This window comes from Lytechinus pictus, chromosome 11, assembly GCF_037042905.1.
Source record: "Lytechinus pictus isolate F3 Inbred chromosome 11, Lp3.0, whole genome shotgun sequence".
In the NCBI taxonomy this organism is placed as follows: Eukaryota; Metazoa; Echinodermata; class Echinoidea; order Temnopleuroida; family Toxopneustidae; genus Lytechinus; species Lytechinus pictus.
In genome coordinates, this window is record NC_087255.1 from 31,456,317 (window position 1) to 31,476,168 (window position 19,852).

General features: G+C 37.6%; 2 protein-coding genes across 3 annotated transcripts in view; one reads left to right on the forward strand and one right to left on the reverse strand.

The window, feature by feature from the left end:
* Positions 1-710: 710 nt before the first annotated feature.
* LOC129271181 (transmembrane protein 69-like) lies at positions 711-6,702 on the reverse strand. 2 transcript variants are annotated; one of them, XM_064106348.1, is made up of 3 exons: positions 6,577-6,702; positions 4,980-5,180; positions 711-4,211 (listed from the first exon to the last, which is right to left on the reverse strand). In XM_064106348.1, the coding sequence occupies exons 2-3, from the start codon at positions 5,064-5,066 to the stop codon at positions 3,366-3,368; spliced, it is 933 nt and encodes a 310-aa protein (XP_063962418.1). In that variant the 5' UTR covers positions 5,067-5,180; positions 6,577-6,702; the 3' UTR covers positions 711-3,365. The 2 variants fall into 2 exon arrangements, with proteins under 2 accessions (XP_063962418.1, XP_063962419.1); XM_064106349.1 differs by having other exon boundaries at positions 1,984-4,211; positions 6,196-6,582.
* A 5,224-nt stretch (positions 6,703-11,926) lies between these two features.
* LOC129271182 (vasculin-like) overlaps positions 11,927-19,852 on the forward strand; it is a 28,300-nt gene continuing 20,374 nt past the window's right edge. The window contains exon 1 of the mRNA XM_064106350.1: positions 11,927-12,182. The gene's annotated coding sequence lies outside the window, so the exon portion shown is untranslated. The remainder of the gene's footprint in view (positions 12,183-19,852) is intronic.

A 19,852-nucleotide genomic window follows, 5' to 3' on the forward strand; every position in this document is an offset into this window, starting at 1 on the left:
GAACTAACCCAACTGTTGGATTTTCTTTTAAAGAATATTCAATTTAGAATTCATTATAATATTCTGCAAATTATTTCAGGATCTTATCTCAAACTGATTGTTATCAATTCATGAAAACTAGATTGAAAATTAACAGCAATAATGAACAAAAATAGAATGGTATTTACATAAATTTAATTTGATTGAAATTGCCAATTCATTCAACTGCGGTTTTTTGCCAGAGCTGTTTCACTGAAAGGTAGTTTCATTTTCAATGTCTGAATTTTTTTTATCTATTTGTGTCATCACTGTCATGATTTTAATCTAGTTTTAATTGATAAGATAGCAGTTTTGAGTATGATTATCCGAGCATGATTTACAGAATTGGAATAATTACTTCCAAAGACAAAATTCTGAGCAAAATCAGACTGTTTCAGTTTCTGTGGCAATAGATTGAATACTGAATTAACTGTGTGAGAGTATGTATGTATCAATGTTTCACAGCATTCAGTTCATATAAACTACAGTATGTTGAATTACATCTTTTTATGTATATGCTATTGCTAATAACAATTAAGCATAAATTAGAAGTGTTTCTCTTGTTTTATTGCTTACTGCTTTTACTGAGTTTAGCTTCAATCCTGCAGTAAGAAGGGGGCCAATTACATAATCTTGCAACAATATTGCAACAATCACAATCAACAATTTTGCAACAATCTACAATAAATTTTAAATCTAATCAAAAATGGAAGTTTCTTTTTAATAGAGGTAAAAGAAAAAGATTACAAGCGGATAGGTAAGTCAAGAAACAACATCCGGCCCATGTCCCCCCCCCCTTTTGAAAGCAAGGACGTTTTTTTTTCCTGCTTGTCAAATTTTCCTGGGGAAACTTGGGAAAATGTGCCCCCCCCCCCTCTTTGGAAAATCCTGGATCTGCCCCTGCCTATCACTTGTCATAATATCAAATTTATAGTCTTAGTGATCTCATTTTTCAAACAGCTATACGTTCTTAGTCCTTGTACAATGTCATCAAATCTTTCACCATTCTGTTTTTCTTATTTTTCCCCTCTCATTCACCATTTAATGAAGTTGGCTTAGTGTAGTGGAGCAACCAAAAAAAAAAAAAAATGATTTAATACTAGTATACATACAGTATCTCAGGTCCAGATGCTTCCATACCAACTACTTTTCGAGTTTCACAACTTCAGATTTGAAATTTTTTCCAAACTGCTCGTTCACGGAAGAAAATGAAAAATACACATTTTTCTTTCGCAAAATGTGTGGTGCAAGCATATAGCTCTTAAAGACCCCCCCCCCCCCCCCCCACACACACACAGATACCTGGGTTACCCTGGTGTGGGCATTTCAGAAAGTCATGTGTAAGTTACAAGTGATTTTAAGAATGACTGGTGATCCTCTCTTTATACTCGTCAAATAATCACCAAGAGCATTTGGCAGGGACATTAGGTGTATACCATTTACCACAAGAAAGGATCACCACTCATTTGTAACATCACTCATAACTTACAAATATCCCCATGAAACTAGGTACAAGTGATGGTATACAGTGCGTATCAAAAAAGTTTACACTTTGAAAAAGCCCTGGGAATTAAAAATAAAACAACATGTGGGTAATTTTTTCACATATTGGATTTGCGTCTCATCTATCCAATGAGAGTAAAATTTTTGACAGAATGTTACACTTGAGTATTGTCCATTTTTGTAAAGATCGTAGAAATCTGTTTGCGCAGAAATGCTTGTTTTCACGCTATGTCAAGGGGGAAGGGCGAAATCAAACTTACCCTGCGAAACATTTCTCATACATTTCCCTTGCACTTTTAGTCATTTGAAATAAGAAGGATATATTCAAGCATTTTGTAACAATTTTGCCACCAAAATTGAAATTTCAACACTTGGTATAAAGCACAACCTTTACCCTTTTTGTGCAAGCTGGATCTGAGGACATAACTGAATCTGAACAAAAGTTTATATCAGACATTTCTAGCATTTTATCATTAAGCTTTTATCATTTAAAGTGGGTTTACATTTTATTTTTCATTTAATACTTGTTTCTCCACACTTTCCCAAGCTTGACAATGATTAACAAAATGAAAATCAAGCCTAAGCAATTTCATGTAAATCACAGCTCAGTGTAAAGCAAATATCATCACGATGGCCTCGGTGTGTGGGGTGTGGCGCAATGCACTCTTCAAAGCGTTTTGGGCAAGGAAACAAGTTAAAAAAAGATATCTTCAAATCAATTTTACTAACTAAATTCCATGGGTTCTTCATGATAAAGGTCTACTTTTATTCGCATAACTATTTCAAAGTTCTGCGCAAATCATTTTTCACTAACTTTTCAAAAGTAAGTGGTGCTCACTCAAGCGGAAATATTTTTCGTCAAATGGATCTGTACCAATGTTAAAATGTGGAAAAATCTTCAGGATGTTACAAATGTATAATTTTACAGGATTTTTTCTAAGTGTAAACTTTTTTTTGATACGCACTGTATAATATAGGCCTACTGTTCAACAAATAATGGAGTATAATCCCTTAATCTCTTGGGCAGCATCTACATGTATGGCATTCTTGAGTTATGAAAAAAAAAACAGTTCAAAAATTGACATTTACAAAATCGCTACAATATCAAATCAGGTTTTCAATTGTTTATTGGATGTACTAGTACTTCATTCATTGTAATCATTAGCTAACTTTTCTTTTTGTTTATCAATCTGAAATATATGGATTTCAAACATCACTCTTATGTACATGTACAGCTATATCAGCCCAAGAACAATGTTGAAAATAACAAGAGTAAATAAATAGCACACCCTGTAACAATTTTCCTCATGCAGTTTGGTGATACATGCTATAGGAAGACAAAGTAAATGTTAACTTTTGATCACACCAAAAGTGTAAGAAAACTATAACAATATGAGAAAATGTGATGTTAAAACCATGATAAATACGTATCTAGAAGATATTCAGCATTAATAATTTCAGACAACAAAATCTTGTATTGCAGCAATATTGTTCTAGACATAAAAAACATTATTTGGTCTGGTCCTTGCTGTTAGGCTAGCCTGCCAGTCTGCCAAGATGATAAGTTATCTGATTTTTTTACAGATGTCTACTAATCGGGTATGAATTTGTTTTAACATTGGAGATCAATCTTTTACATCACCATCCAACGGGAGTTAAAAATCAATGTACTCATAAATGAAACTTTTTTTTTTCAGGGGCATAAGTACTGTAGCCAGGATTTAGCACAGGTAAAAGTGTCTCTATGGAGTCAGAGAAGATAAAAAAGGGGGAAAAATAAAACAGATATTCAAGAATCTGAATATTTTTTCTTTGCATAATCTGAATTTGAAAATTCTTTCTCCTTAATCTTGCACAATTATTTGGGCAATTTTGATAAGCTTCTTGAAGTTATAACCATGCTCTGGCTCAGGAGGAGGGTATAATACACTGAATCCAAAGGTCACTGAGACAGACAGGATAGCAAAGGTTGTGAGGAGAAACCTTAGGGAGCGGAACCATGACGGGAAGGACTTGAAGCGAGAGTCCACGATCCCTGCCAGCGCAAGGCCTGTGATGATGCAGACAAGACCAGGCTGGATGGGCATACTGAGACCTGTCCAAGCAACAAGCGAGGGCAGTACACTCATTACCAGGCTCAGGGAGGTTGGGGTCTCTGGAGGAGAAATGGCAAATCCCCAGCGGACACCTCCTAGGAAGGAGAGGATGCAGGCACCGTAGGCAACCTGCGCAAAGGCCACTTGAGGTCCACAGGAGAAAGTGATGATGGAGTAAGCTGCAGGAGCGATGAATGGTATCAACCCAGAGAATCCCAGGACAAGTGCTGCTGGTGGAGCAGACTTTAACTGCATCTTGTGTTTCCTCAACCAGCTCTCCTTGCTAGCTGACCCGTCTTCATCATTGATAACCTGTCTTCGAGCTGATGTGTGGTAATGATGGATACAAGGTTTGCATGATGTTACAGAACTTGTTGTCCTTGAAATACCACTTTGAGAATGGATATTGTTCACCCTTTGTTGCAAAACTTCACTTCTCTGTCCCTGCAACCTGTCCAGTACAACCCTGCTTGATTTATCATAGTGACAAGATTTTAAAGATGGAGTTTGTGTAGAGGTGGTGTAGCTTCTGACAGCAGGTACCAGGATCTTCTGAATCCTGTGACTTGTGGAACAAGATCCTTCTAAGTTTCTCTGTTCATAAAAAGGGGAGAAAGTCAATAAGAGAAGTATAAACCATTGTCTCTCAGAGATTTACTCTCATCATTGATGCTGATTATTACACTGAAACTTAAGAGGTACCATACGTGGGTTGTGCCTGTGTTTTTAGGGGGGGGGTAGGTCCATAACTGACATGTTCATAAAAATAACAAGTCAATTTTTTTAAAATCTATTTTTCTTCATCATCTGAAAGATCTTTGGGGGTCACCATAGCCCTACCCAAGCATCTTTAGTGTGGCCCCTGGTACAGCAAGATTACTTTACAGGTCAATTCCAACAAGGAAAGTGATGATTTGGATCAATAGAGGAAAAAAAAGCATAAGTGCCTAACGCTGAAAATTCATCAAAATCTGATGTAACATAAGTTATATTTTAAAGTTTCGCTTATTTTTCACAAAACAGTTATATGCACAACTCAGTGACATTAGTGAGTGGATGACGTCATCAGTCCCCTCATTTGCACACAAACCAGGATGAGCATATATAATTGTTTTGTGAAATCAAGCGAAACCTAAAAACATAACTCTTAATTTACACATTTTGATGACGCTTTCAGTGCTATGCTTGTTTGATTTTTTAATTCAAATCAACTTTTGTTGGAGCGGACTTGTCCTTAAGTTAAGGTACATATATTAGACAATCTGAGATTGAGATGTAGACCAAATACTTGTACTTGTATGTGAATACTGAATATAAACAACATGAAAAGACCTTCCTTTCTATGATAAAGTGTAAACTAACCTGGATTTTAATTGAAACTGGCTCTGAGGAAATTCTTGACAGGATATTTCTCCCACTGCTTAAGAGTTTTATCTTGTGTGGCAGCATATTATCACAAGTATGCAAGTATTCAGCATCTGTACTTTTATTCTAGAAGAGACTGCAGAAAGGCTGATTAGCACACTAACAGCATATAGCTCCGTCTCAAGATTTTAGAGAAGCCTGAAAGAAATAAAAAAGAAACAAACTAACCAAGTTAGATCTATATGATATCAAGTGCTACTCATATGGTGGAAGCTTACATGTAACCCATTATCAACTGAAATGTTATGTGCTTGACCTATCCTCTGTTTAACCCTAAAACGACTGGGCTATTTAGATCTATTGAGGGGGGGCCATGATGGCCCCCCTTCTGATCACGGCCGCTGTTCACGCCGCAATTTGGCACACACATTCCTTACCACACAAACTGAAAGATAGTATTAAAAAATTTATTATTCAAATATGCAAATTTATTCATGAAAAACATTTGCATATTTTAACACCCAATTTCACATCAAATTTTCTTCTTTTTTTGCAGATCTCATCTTTTTAATCTATTCTAAAGGTTTTCACAAATAAAAATTGCGAAAGTCAATTTTTTCCTTATAAAGGCTTATGCATTTCGTTGTTTTTAGAACTTTTTTCATCTTTTGTTTTTGAAATTATTAGACCATTTAACAATTAGATAAAACCCTAAATTTATGAAGCAGACCTATGAGAATGAAAAATAATCACCCTTTCATGAATTTCATCTCCCATAGACTTTGTACACAAAGTTATGAAAAATGAGCCATTTTCAGCATGATTGACATTGACCATTATCTCGTAAAGTCACATGACGTCGCGATGCTATACCCGTCACGAATTTGGTCTCAAAAGTTGCGCGAGACTTCAAAGAAAAAAGTCATCAAATTTTGCGGTGCTAACTTTTTACGTTTCAGAAACATCGCGCGAAGCATTGAGGGGGGGCATCAGGCCTAACTTACTAACACTAAAAGTAACCAACAATAGTAACAGTAACAAAGTCAAAGTTACTGGTTAGGCCTATATATGTAGTTAGGCCCTTACTTAGCCTTAGTTAGGCGTTAGGGCCTATCTTATTATTATTCTAACTTTTCTACTCTGGTCTTGTATTTGTAAATGATTAGAAAATAATTTCAGGCAAACACTCTACTAGACTAGCTCTGGAACATACCAATTCAGACAGTAGAACCAACTATAAATAAAGAAATTCATGTAAGTCCTCTGTACAAAGTTGGCTAAGGCTAAGCCTAAGTCATGGCCATTTGCTACTTGTTCTCACGCACGAGGTCTTTGCCATTACTGGCGCATTGCGATGCCTATACGAACATAACCAATAGAAACACCACAATTATGTGATAAATGTATTTGCATTTCACAGGAGCTACATCTCACATCCCCTGAGCTGGTATGTTCGCATTTACTAAGTGACTCGGTGAGTGGCTCCCACTTTTGCCGAGGTCTTTGAAGCTTCACACGATTTCCCTCTATCACTAAAAAAAATGAAGACAAATACACTTTCACGTCCTTTATATCTTCCACAAAACATACTTACGGACGCAATACGTCATAAGAAAACAATAGAATGGTAATGTAACCGCAGCTTATCTCTAAAAGTAGTGGGTACGGTGTGAGGTATTCTGTCTCTGATTACGTTACCCAGGTTTAACGGTGTGAGGGCGCGGGGGCGGGGCGGGGGCAGTGCTCCACTTTTCAAAAGGCGGAACTTCTTGAAATTTCCTCTGAAAGTTCCTGGATTTTTACAAAATATCCTGGAATTTTCTTTTCTCCAGTCTTCCATAAATTGTAATTCTCTTCTACAGTGCGTCCCCCTAATACACTTTTGCATGAAATGGCTATGATGCCATGCATGATAAGTTAGTTGATATTGAATGGGCTGATGAATTCTCTGTAAATTAAGTCAATGGAGGACTCATGGATCTTTTTCAAGAAAACGTTGCTTGATGTATTTGATCGCTACATACCTAAGAAAAAATATAGAGAACATACACGAAATAAGTCATGGGTCAAAGGAAAAACACTTGATCTTGTTCGAGAGAAACACAGCTCTAGGCAGTTCAGAAAGTGGCGCTACATGCATAGTCAGAAAAGTTATGGAAAATATACTCCCTCAGAGCTCAAAAAACAGGAAGAACGCTATAAGAGGGCAAGTAATCAGGCGAGGTGGTATTGTCGGAAAGCTGCAAGTGATTTTGAGCGCTCAATTGCTTCAGGTGTCAAACGAAATGCAAAAGGTTTTTGGTCGTATGTCAAATCAAAGACGTACAACAACTCCCGAAAATGTAGCAAATCTTACAAAGGAAGACGGAAGTGTTACCTCTTACTGACCAGGACAAGGCAGAGATTTTGCAGGCCTTTTTTTCGTCTGTTTTCACAAAGGAGAATGTTCATGATATTCCTCCCCTCTCACAGGAAATGCATTATGATTCCCCTCTTAGTGATGTTGAAATAACTTCAGGCGATGTTTTTAAGTTGTTGTCAAATTTGAAGACTAATAAATCTCCTGGACCTGATGGTCTTCATCCTTTTCCATTGAGAGAATTGGCTGATGTATTGGCGCTGCCGTTGTCCTTACTGTTTAACAAGAGTATGAATTGTGGCTTGTTACCATTGGATTGGAAGTCTGCTAATATTTCACCTATATTCAAGAAAGGCAGTAAGGCTGATTGTAAAAACTATAGACCAGTGAGTCTAACAAGCATTGTTTGTAAAATTATGGAGAAGTTAATCTGTGATAAATTGTGTGTATATTTGGTAGAGAATGATTTAATTTCTATGTGTCAACATGGCTTTGTTGATGGAAGATCAACTGTCACTAATCTTTTAGAGGTGCTTGATGAGTGGACACAGGTACTGGATGAGGGTGGTACAATTGATGCCATATACATGGACCTCATGAAAGCGTTCGATACGGTGCCTCATCGGCGTCTCCTTCTAAAGTTGGAATCCTTCGGTATCTGTGGTAAACTCCACGTATGGCTTAATTATGTCTTTTTTAACGGGAAGACGGCAGCGTGTAGTTGTTGGTGGAAAATCGTCATCTTGGGGAGAAGTACTGAGCGGCGTACCGCAAGGTAGTGTGTTGGGTCCGACCCTCTTTTTGGTTTTTGTCACTGATCTGCCAAGTGTTGTTAAGTCTAATATTGTAATGTTTGCAGATGATACAAAGATGTATGTACGTTCTGATAGTGTTGTTGGTGTCGACAACTCCAAAAAGATATCTCCCTTTTAGAAGAGTGGGCTAAAAAATGGCAGCTACGATTCCATCCGGATAAATGCACCGTCTTAAAGCTAGGAAAAAACAGTACAGAAGAGCAGACCCAGTATTACATGAAAGGAGAGTCTAATCTAATTACTAGTACTCTTAAGGAGGTACAAGCAGAAAAAGACCTAGGGATATTAATTGATTCAAAGCTGTCTTTTAAAGACCAAGTGTCACAAGCAGCATTAAAGGGAAACAGAGTCTTAGGAATCATTAGAAGATCTTTTGTTTGTCTGGATGCAGTTACAATGTCATATTTGTTTAAAGGTCTTATCAGACCCCTATTAGAGTATGGACAAGCCGCATGGTCACCATATAAATTGAGTGAACAAAGAAAGTTAGAAAGTGTACAGAGGCGAGCCACAAAAATGATTCCAGGTTTTAGAAATCTGTCTTATATGGAACGTCTCATGAAACTAAAATTACCGAGTCTTGCTCATAGGCGAAGGAGAGGTGACATGATTGATGTCTACAAGTACATGACTGGAATATATTACACACAACGAAACCTTTTCACTAAGTCGCAAAGGAGGTCTAGAGGTCATAGGTTGAAGTTGGAAAAGAAATTTTCTAGGCTTGATATTAGAAAGTACTTTTTCAGTAACAGAGTCGTAGATATGTGGAATAGTCTTCCTGACAGTGTTGTTTCAGCCTCTTCAGTCAACTCCTTCAAAATTTGTCTAGATAGGCACTGGTCAAAGAATTATGATTTGCTCTATAAGCCAGTGTAGGCAGTATTGTCTTTGTTTTCCCAAGGTTTTTAGCACACATGTACAAACTTCTGATAGTCCTTTCTCGTGTTAAGTACCGGTATATATATTTTGTTTTAATAACATGGATACTGTACTTCCACCAGAGGAGATACTACGATCGATGAACAGGCACTCAACTCAAGCCTACAGCATCGTGGACTTAAAGTAAAGTAAAGTAAAGTAAAGTAAGCTGTCACATATATAGAAAAAATATATCATTCAGGGGCAGCGGAAGCGGGGGGGGGGGGGGGGGGGGGCAGGGACCGGGGGCTTCAGCCCCCCCACATTTTTCCAAAACCGTGTACAAAAACGTAAAAATGACCATATATAGGCCCGGGGGGGGCACTCGACCAAAAAAGTGGTAGGGGTGTGCCGCGGGCGAGACAAAAAACGGGGGCCTTGGAGCGGGCTCATTGTAAAAAGGAGGGTCCTCGGAACGGGCTTCGGAACTAAAAATGTTTGTGAAAACGGGGGTCCTTGGAACGGGTCGCCTGCGTGCGAGTGCGTATGCATCCCTATGGAACGTACTTGCAGCTAGCCCGGCGGCACGACTGACGGGCGCGCTAGCGCAGAGGCGATGGTCGGACAGCGAGCTGCGGCCGCTTTTCACCAAAATTGCGACCGGAACGGCGTAACGGAAAATATGCGAAGCCCTGGAGCGGATTTTTTTTTTTCTTTTTTCTCGAGAAGAAGAAAATGCTATGCTCTGGAGCGGCTTTCTTTGTTCTTTTTCTCAACAAGACAAAAATGCTATGCCTCGGAACGGAAATTTGAGTGTAAAAATGGGGGTCCCCTCCGCGGCACATACCCACTATGCATTATATACTGAGTGCCCCCCCCCCGGGTATATAGGATTGTGATTTTTTGGAATGGTCAGCCCCCCCCCCCTTTGAAAACAGTTCCGCGGCCCCTAGCTGTCACTTTTGGGGGAAAATGGAATTCAAGCCAATAAAGTCAACTTTCAAATGACATCAAAAAGTTGGAAAACTATTCATTGAAACAAAGCCAGGGTATAAAAATTAGGCTGGGCCGGAATTACCACTCACTATTTCTTTTGTTTTTCGTTATTTGAATTATACAATATTTGACAATAAGGACCAACTTGACTGAACCATATAGTTTGAACATTGCTAATTCTACATGTTCAGGGAGGAATTAATATTTGTATCACTTGACAATGATCATATTTCATAGAGTACCAAAGAAACAGTGAGTGGATGACGTCATGCTCATTTGCATACCAGCCAGGATGTGCATATAACTGTTTTGTGAAATTAAGCAAAACTTTAAAATGTTAACTCTCTTCATCCGATTTTGATTAAATTTTCAGTGTTATGCTTGTTGGATATATTTTTCTCTTTTTATTCAAATCAACTTTTTGTTGGAGTGGACTTATCAACCGTGACCAGTTTTGGTTGTTTAAGCAAATTTCATAAATTATCAAATTGAACTTATGCATGAGTGAACCCCACAAATGACACTTTTTGGGCAGCATTTCAACTTTATCATGTGGAATCTCAGCAATGTGTCCATGGGAGTCGAGATCGATCTTAGGGGGTGAGATAGGACAGAAGTACGTAGGTAAGGGTCAACGTACGTAGCCCCCCCCCCTCTCCCTCTCTCCCACCCTCCCCTCCTGTTGAGAGACTGATTGCTATTGTCATGTATACGCGTGAAGTCCAGAGCAGAATGTTAATTTAGTGATAAATTCTGAACCGGGGCACCAACTTTTTCCTATCAATCATTATAGTTATAAGTCAACAATAATTTTATCAATATAAATCAACCCATTTAATGTGCAATGTGATCAATCAAACATTCAGTTTTTTTCAATGAATTATTTCATAAATGATCATAATCATCAATTTCTTTGTAATCATTCAATTTAAAAAACAACTGACCGGCCACTTGACAGTTAAGTTTTGAATAGCGGTATATATAGTCTACATTCCAGGAAGTGAGAGAGGGAGGGAGAGAGACGGGGGGGGGGGTCGGGGGAAATGGAGGTGGAGGGGTACATAATGACTTTTAATTTGTAAAAGGACACAAAGAAGAGAAATGTCCTTTTAACCAACCATATCTTGATGACTCGATCGCCTTCTTGCTTGTAACGTTACCATCACGTTATTCTGTCTCTCACGAACACACTGCTGAGGTCCATTAAATTCCAATTTAGTAACTTATGAAATTTGCCTATATAAGAAAAACCAAACCTTATCTCACTCATTAGACACGTACTCATTAATATAGCATATCACCCTTAGCTTTACAAATTCCAAAGGAATAACCTCTAAAAAAACTGTAAGGCTAATTCCTGCCCAGCCTATAGCCAAGCTTAGTCACTCATGCAGGTGGAGAAAAGTGGGGGGGGGGGGTATATAGAAATGGTGGGATCGAGGGATTGCTATGTTCTGTTGATCTTTATCATCGTACTTCACCTATACTCAAGTCCTATCTTACCCCTAGCTTGTTCTCCTGACTCCACATGATAAAGTAAAAATGCTGCACTAAATTCATGATCACTCACGCATTAAATTTCAATTTAATAACTCATGAAATTTTCTCAAAGAACAAACTGATCACAATTGATCATTAATTCATCACAACTGAACCTTCAACTTAATTTGCAAGTTCCAAAAAAAGAAAAAAAAATCTGAAAAAATTGGAAGGCTAAATCAGGCCCAGCCTAATTTTTATACCCTTCAATGGGCAGTGCTCGCTCAAGCATGATAGTTTTCCAACTTTTTGGTGTCATTTTGAAAGTTGACTTTATTGGCTTTCCATTTGTATAAGTCTTTCTCCCCAAGGATCATCTCTATATGATCAGAAACCACTTAGATAAATCTCGTCATTTACGATATTTGCGATTTAGTCGAGATTACGAACCCAAAATAAAAGACAACGAGATTTTACGTCCTCCATATTGCTAGTATACTGCTAATGCATGCTGTTCGAAATAGGGAAAACTACACAACAACAAAAACGCGGAATTGATTCGACCATTTTTATTCCACGAACGATTGCAGTCGAGCACTTTTATATGTATCACGAAGTCACCAGCCGCTAATTCTATATAACTTTCATAGCCAGTTGAGGTGAAAGTAATCATTTGGAAGTTTTTCAGAGGTAAACCAAGCACCATTCTTCTGATAATTTTGTTCCTGTCCATGCTGATTTTTTTCGCGGGACGCGTTAGCTACGGCTACGGCAGTGCACATTCATGTACAAATTACAATTCATCAGTCACAGAGACGGCGCGGCTACTGCTGCTGAAGATGTTGTGAATTTGATGTCTCATCCTATCTAATTACTCGTCTTACCTAACTAAATTGTTAATGTTTATTGTTTATCGACAATACTGGATTCTTTCCAAATTACAGTCACTTTTTTGTCTTTTTAATATGTTTTGACTTTGATTTTTTTCATTTGTTGAGAGTGAGAACAACGACTTGTTTTGACTTTTCAAGTTTTGTCAAGTTGAAGAAAACTTCGAAGTTATGAATTGTATGAGCTGAGTGAGTGACTAACATGAGAAAAATCAAGTCAGTTCTGAATTCTTCAATCAAAGATCAACTCAATTCAGTTCAATTAAAATTAGCCTAAGATTAAAGAAGTTAAGAAGTAAAACTAAAGTAAAAAATACTGTATGGTTGGAACTACCCCTTATCGACCACCTAATCTTCTAAGCATCGTATCTGCGAAAATATTCATCAATTTTACCCAGTTTTCGTCTCATTTGTGCAGAAGATTGAGCAGATCAGATTCCCAGGTTTTGCTCGGCGACTTCGATTCAATCCGCGTATATATCGACGAACAACGAATACGACGATTTTACATTTGCTCATTTGCACCCGTCTTTTGAAACCGACCACCCGCGTTACGCTAAGTTTACGGCCGATTCTTGTCGTGGTGGTGAAATATTTTTACTCTTCAAAATCAGTTCTATGATGTCAACATGCTAAATTATCGTCTCACTACTTCCACTGCGAGCTCCGGCACATGATTCGACGATTGACGACGGATATTTGTTCTAAAGCCGTTTCCTATCGGATTTCTTGGTTTTTCAGCGGGGTTTGGGTCTGGTCAATACAATTTTGATTAATTTTACTAAATTTTACATTTTGTTGCTTTCTTTCTCGTAAAATTGATTCTTACCGTTTCTATGGACACTGCGCATACTTTCCCGCGCGTATCGTGAGTAATACGCAATAATTTTAATGCGCACAAGGTGGTCGGTTTCAAAAGAGGTGGTCGATATGTGGTGGTCTCACCATACTTAAAAAGTTAAAAGAAGTGAGAATTTTTTGTTTGACATGCAATGTGTTGACATGATTGACTGACTGTCATGACTGTGAATCAATGACAAATATCAATGAATTTAATGTTGAAAATGTCGTAGACTTGTAATGTAAGGATACATGATCTGGCATGAGTGAGCATGGTGAGTTGAGCCGAGCGAGACTTCATATGAGAATGGAATCTGCTTAAATTTAGCGGAAATCTGCTTTTTAAAAGATTTTCTGATTGATGACAATATCCACTTTTTCCAAAACTCAATTTCAACTCTTTTTTTTTTTAGCTTAGGGGAGATTTGGAATTGGGGTTGGAATATACATTTTTGACAAAAATGGCTGTAAAGTCCAAATAGGTCTACATGTAGGTGTGTATTCTGATTTGTTGAACTTTATGTTGCTACAGCCACTCACGCAAGCTGACTGTAGTAGAATATTGCATATTATTTTGTGTGCGTTTAATTTTACAAGCCATTAAGTGTATCAGCAATTTCATTAGACAGGAATAACCGTCGTTTCTGGGGATTTATTCAACAATTTCTGACATTTTACTGTAATCCCCATTTACCGACGGTAGGGTGTACGTGTGGGCTCGCATGTGTTCTCATTCCCTCCCTTTTGTCAATTCACAGTCCAAAGTTTGATGTAATTTTACACATCGAATTTACAATCTAAGGATGTATAAACAACAAACTTTTAATTATTTATATTCCAACATTTAAATACTTTAAACGATATAGATGAAAAAGGCATGAAAAATATACTTTACCGATGTTTAATTGGGTTGAACACGATAAAAATGGTCAAAATGGCAGCCAAACTATAAAATATTTACAAACGAACGTCAACAATCACGAATGTGATATCGATATTGCTTTCGATATTATACGATCTGCTCCATATGCGAACGAAACCGAAGATAAACGATACTAGTTATACTAGTACTAGTACTAGTTATAATCGCGATATATCGATTCGAGACATTAAGTTAATAACGATAATGACGTCATTCAAGATGGCAACTTGCAAGAAAAACCGTCAGGTCAGGTGAAAATGTCTTAGATGACAGATTTCTCAATCATCCAGAGGATTTTTTTCAATAACTCCGGCCCAAGGTATGCAATTACTTAATTTATTTATATTTCCCTGATAATGGAAACCATGAAACTTTCAATTTTGCGTAAAAAAACAGTTTTAAATCGCGATCTATAAAACGCTAGTTCACTATACGTTGGCTGTAGGTACGGGGCCCCATCCCCTTCAGTCTATGTATGGTGAGTGGAGCCAACGTAGTTCAGCGGAACAACCAAAATACAGAGACTGAAGCTTTTGGTCTACAATTTCATGTACTTCTGCACCAAATTTATGTGACATTGATCGGATAATTATTTATACAATGTAGTTTTTGTCTCACCTGCATAGCAGAGTGAGACTATAGGTGCCGCTTTTCCGACGGCGGCGGCGTCATTACCAAATCTTAACCGAAGGTTCAGTTTTTGAAATGACAGCATAACTTAGAAAGTATATGGACCTAGTTCATGAAACTTGGCCATAAGGTTAATCAAGTATTACTGAATATCCTGCCTGAGTTTCATGTCACATGACCAAGGTCAGAGGTCATTTAGGGTCAATGAACTTACATGTAGACCATGTTGGGGGAATCAACATCAAAATCTTAACCTAAGGTTAAGTTTTTGAAATGTCATCATAACTTAGAAAATATATGGACCTAGTTCATGAAACTTGGACATAAGGTTAATCAAGTATCACTGAACATCCTGCATGAGTTTCACATCACATGACCAAGGTCAAAGGTCATTTAGGGTCAATGAACTTTGGTCGAATGGTGGTATCTGTTGAATTACCATCATAACTTTGAAAGTTTATGGATCTGATTCATGAAACTTGGACATAATAGTAATCAAGTATCACTGAATATCCTGTGCAAGTTTCAGGTCACATTATTAAGGTCAAAGGTCATTTAGGGTCAATGAACTTTGGCCAAATTGGGGGTATTTGTTGAATTACCATCATAACTTTGAAAGTATATTGGTCTAGTTCATAAAACTTGGACATAAGAGTAATCAAGTATCACTTGAACATCCTGTGCACATTTCAGGTCACATGACCAAGGTCAAAGGTCAATGAACTTTGGCCATAATGGGGGTATCTGTTGAATTACCATCATAACTTTGAAAGTTTATGGATCTGACTCATGAAACTTGGACATAAGAGTAATCAAGTATCACTGAACATCCTGTGCGAGTTTTAGGTCACATGTTCAAGGTCATTTAAGGTCAATGAACTTTGGCCATGTTGGGGGTATTTGTTGAATTACCATCACATCTCTGTAAGCAACGTTCTCGCCAGGTTCACTCTGACGCTTGGCGGAGCGACGCAAGCCGCGCAGCGGCCTCGGTGCGGCGCGGTAGCTATCGAAAATATCAATACCGACGAGCTTAGATTGCTGCTAAATGCACCACATTTTATGTCGATTTAATGCTTCTCCGGCCACACAGCCGTAACGGTTGCGCGAATTGCGATTGAAGCAGAAAGGCAATTACTGATAACTTAAAAATTGAAGTCAATCTCATTTTATACTTACAGTTTATAGACTATTTACATCGATAAATTAACTCCATACTTTCCAATGTTCAGATCGATATCGCTACATCCTTTAATAGAAAGTGCGATTAATTTTGTGAATGCGTGTTGTTTCTTATGTCAATGACCCACTGCATCTACGGACCGCATGCGTAGCCCTTTGAGCTTGCGCTGCGTCACGCCCTTACTGAATCCAAAGATGTTCCGACTTTATACCTCGGTCACATTCGTTCTACGGCGAGTCGAAAACAGCCGTTTTAACATTTTTTGTACCAGCTGAATATAGGTGGTTACCGTGGTTTGAATAAAAATGAATAAAACAGCTGTTTTCGACTCGCCTTAGAGCAAATGTGACCGAGGTATTATTTGGAAGCCTCGGAAGTTTTCTTCCGAGGCTTCCAAATAATGGGCATCGGTATTCATAAGACGGGGTCCCCAACTTATATAATTTGCATGGTTTTTTGTTTGGTTTATGATACTCACTGAAACTATAACTCTCATAAGACTTCTGTTGATGATGTTTATACTAATAATTTCCAATCGAGATTCTTTTATCACTGTCAATTATTGCTGTGTTCCTTTGTATTGTTCGTTACTCACCTATAAAATAATGTGCTGTGCTCATCACGAGCGTGAGAAATATTTTAAGTCATTCATTATACTCTAATATTACGAATTTGTTTTTCTTAACTGGGATTTAAAATGTTTTGAAAGTATAGGTTAATTGACAGGAAATAAGATTTCTATTTTTACATAATACATTATGTAGGCCTACAAATACAGCGTGTGTGAAAGAGAGGAAGAGGGGTGGGGTTGTAGGATGGTCGAAGGGAGAGAGCGATATGGGAGGGGTCGTGGCGTGGACAATGACAAGGGGATGTTGAGATCGTGTGTGTGGGATTGGTGAAGAAGTCAATATTCGAAGCGAATACATTTTTATAGACGTGTCTATACTTCTACCGATGATGACGGCCGAATAATCTTTCTTACATGTATATTTAGGTGAATTTAAAAAATATTTTCTTGCACCATGAGTGGGATGATCGAGGTACGTGATTCAATAAATTGCATCACAATATCACTATAGGTGTAGTTTGAAAATCACGAACAGTTTATTAAAAATGAATAAAAGAGAAAGATCTTCTTAATTTTATAGCCCCCATCCAGCGTAAACACCATGAAGAGTTTTTGAGGTCACGAAATCAGCTGATTCGCACTCAAACAACAGGTTAACAGGTCACACACGTGGGACACATTCCAAGGGCGGGAATTCGGGGAAACCCGTTTTCAAGCACAATGATTGGCTCAACCCAGAAAGTGAATACTAATTAGATCACGTGCCATCGGCTTTGGGGCGTCTCGTTCACATTCCAACTCATTTCATAAATATCATCCACTCGCAGTATAATTAGGCTAACGACGTTGCCAAGATATAACTCATATATTAAAAGCACAATTCCGATATAAAACATAAAGACATAAGTGAACTTGAAAAATTCATCCAACGATATTCAAGTTATATTAGCAATTAATTGTGGGCGTGAAAAAACGATATACATATCCGATATTCTCTAAAACGTTCACACATATCAACTTCAATAATTCGTACTTGAAACGAATATCTGTGATTGAATTGCCAATTCCACTTTGTTAAATGTGTACTTCTATCGAAATCTATTGAATCACGTACCTCTCCCGACCCAAGATGGATTTTCCAATCGCCATAAAGATTATGCAGCCACAATCACAGTAGACACATCCATAAATGAATATTAATTTCATTCGCTACGAACTTAATCCCCTCCCCACAAAGTCACAAACATCCCATCATTTTCATCTACATTGCCCACGGCCACCCCCCATTCTCTTTTTTTCCTTTACACAAATTAATTTCAAATGATATTTTATTTTAAATCGTAGTTAAGCAATTGTACAACAAATTCATAAAGCATTCACTGTGATGACTAAAAACATTTCTCAGGCCCGTGACAGGTGTGCTCATTATTTAATTGGCAGGCAAAGAGTAATAAAGAACAATACAAATGAAAATACACTGTACGTATAACTCACATAAAAAAAAATAGTCGTAATGATAAAAAATGTGAATAATATTAATAAAGATTATTAATTATGAAAATTATAACAGATTCAATGAATATATGAAAAAATCAAATTAAATTAGTTTTGGATCCCATCTAATTTTGGAAGACTATCGGATCCCCGGATCAAGGATTTTGATGCCATGTGCGATTTGTATTATGAATGTGACCGTTGCGAGTGCGAGTGCAGTGGCACAGAACTTGGTAGACACGCCGTCGCGAAATTAATCAACAGTTTCAAAAGATCGATGTAGAGATCAAGACTTTGGAAATAATGGAGTAAAATCGGAATTTAAATGTGAATAAATCATTTTGATGTAAGTAAATGAGTTGGACATTATATCAATCCATTCCATTGGCTTTGTCATTATTAACGTGATCTTTGAATAGTTTTTCTCAATTCACTCTACGGCAGTGTCATCAGAAATGCATTCAATGAATTAATGTAGATGTACATAGCTATAAAGGCTGGGGCCTGGGACGAGATGAAACTGTGTTTCGGTTGAATTTTGATAGTAATTTTGACACACTTTATTTTTGACATAATAAGTGACAATATCAACTGAAATTCGTAATAATCTAAATTACATTGCCCAAGCCAGTAACCCACGATACCCCTCTCCCCTCACTTGTTTTTGAGCGTATTTACTACCATTTTAAAGACGTAAATGTGCGAGGTAAACATCTTCGCGCTTCTATTCCCACAAAAGAGATTGGGCCTCGAGTCGAGGTCGTATCGTATATTGCGCACTAGTAGGAGTGAGTGAGTCAAAGAAATCCCGGGAAGAAATCGTGGACGAAATAATCCACAAGTTTATTTTAGGATCTGAAAAGCAGATTATTTTTTTTATATATTATTCAGTTTTTGTGTAGATCTAGGCCTGCTTTACAGTTGTCGGCCACGGTTGTCGGGGAAGTTCACGGTTGGCGGATTTGCCCTGAAAATTTTCAGGCTTGGCGGCGCCCGCCAACCGTGACGCGTGGTAGCGAGAACGTTGTCTGTAAGTGTATTGGTCTACACGTAGTTCATAAAACGTGGACATAAGAGTAACCAATTATCACTGAACATCTTGTGCGAGTTATAGTAGTTTTCAAAGTCAGCACTGCTGCTATATTGAATCGCGTGATGCAGGTGAGACCGCCAGAGGCATTCCACTTGTTTCATTAAAATTTTAATTGTTACTCAGTACTAAAATGGATATGGAGGCTGACACTCTATATATATATATATGAAGTGGATTTCATGACAAATGTATGATGCCAAAATCTTATTACTCATTAGGTAGGGGCAAAGTTGGGGATGATTATACATGTAGGAACACACACCTTTAACTGTACTTTGAACTACATGTATTTACATGTATCTATATATGTATTTTCGCGAACAGAATTTTTCACGGGGGTTCCGACATTTACGTGGGTTGTTAAATTCGCGATCGGAAGATGTACAAAACACTTCCACAGCATTTAAAAGAAGCAAAACTAGTGCAAATTATGTGCAAATCTATGCTCCTGAAAGTCATCATGCTGATGTGTATTTTGTACATAAATATGTCCCTGTAAAAACAGTTACAAAATGTGGAAAAGGGTGGCTTAAATTTCACTTTTTTTTAACCTTTAAATCTGAAAATTCACCATGTCACAGTTTGATCTGTAATCCATAGGGTTAAGCAATCTTTGGAATTTGTGTTTTGTTAGATTCATTTTTCAAAAAGTTGGTAAAAGTGCAAAAATTTTGAATTTTGTGAACAGAATCTTACACCTTTAAAAGCTCTGGTCATGTGACTTATGAATATTAATG

Excerpts from the sequence above, each read along its gene's own strand:
- LOC129271181 (XM_064106348.1), bottom strand. The coding sequence starts at position 5,066 with ATGCTGCCACACAAGATAAAACTCTTAAGCAGTGGGAGAAATATCCTG. Across the intron at positions 4,212-4,979 it reads CAGTTTCAATTAAAATCCAG|AGAAACTTAGAAGGATCTTG; the intron begins GTTAGTTTACAC and ends TTTTATGAACAG.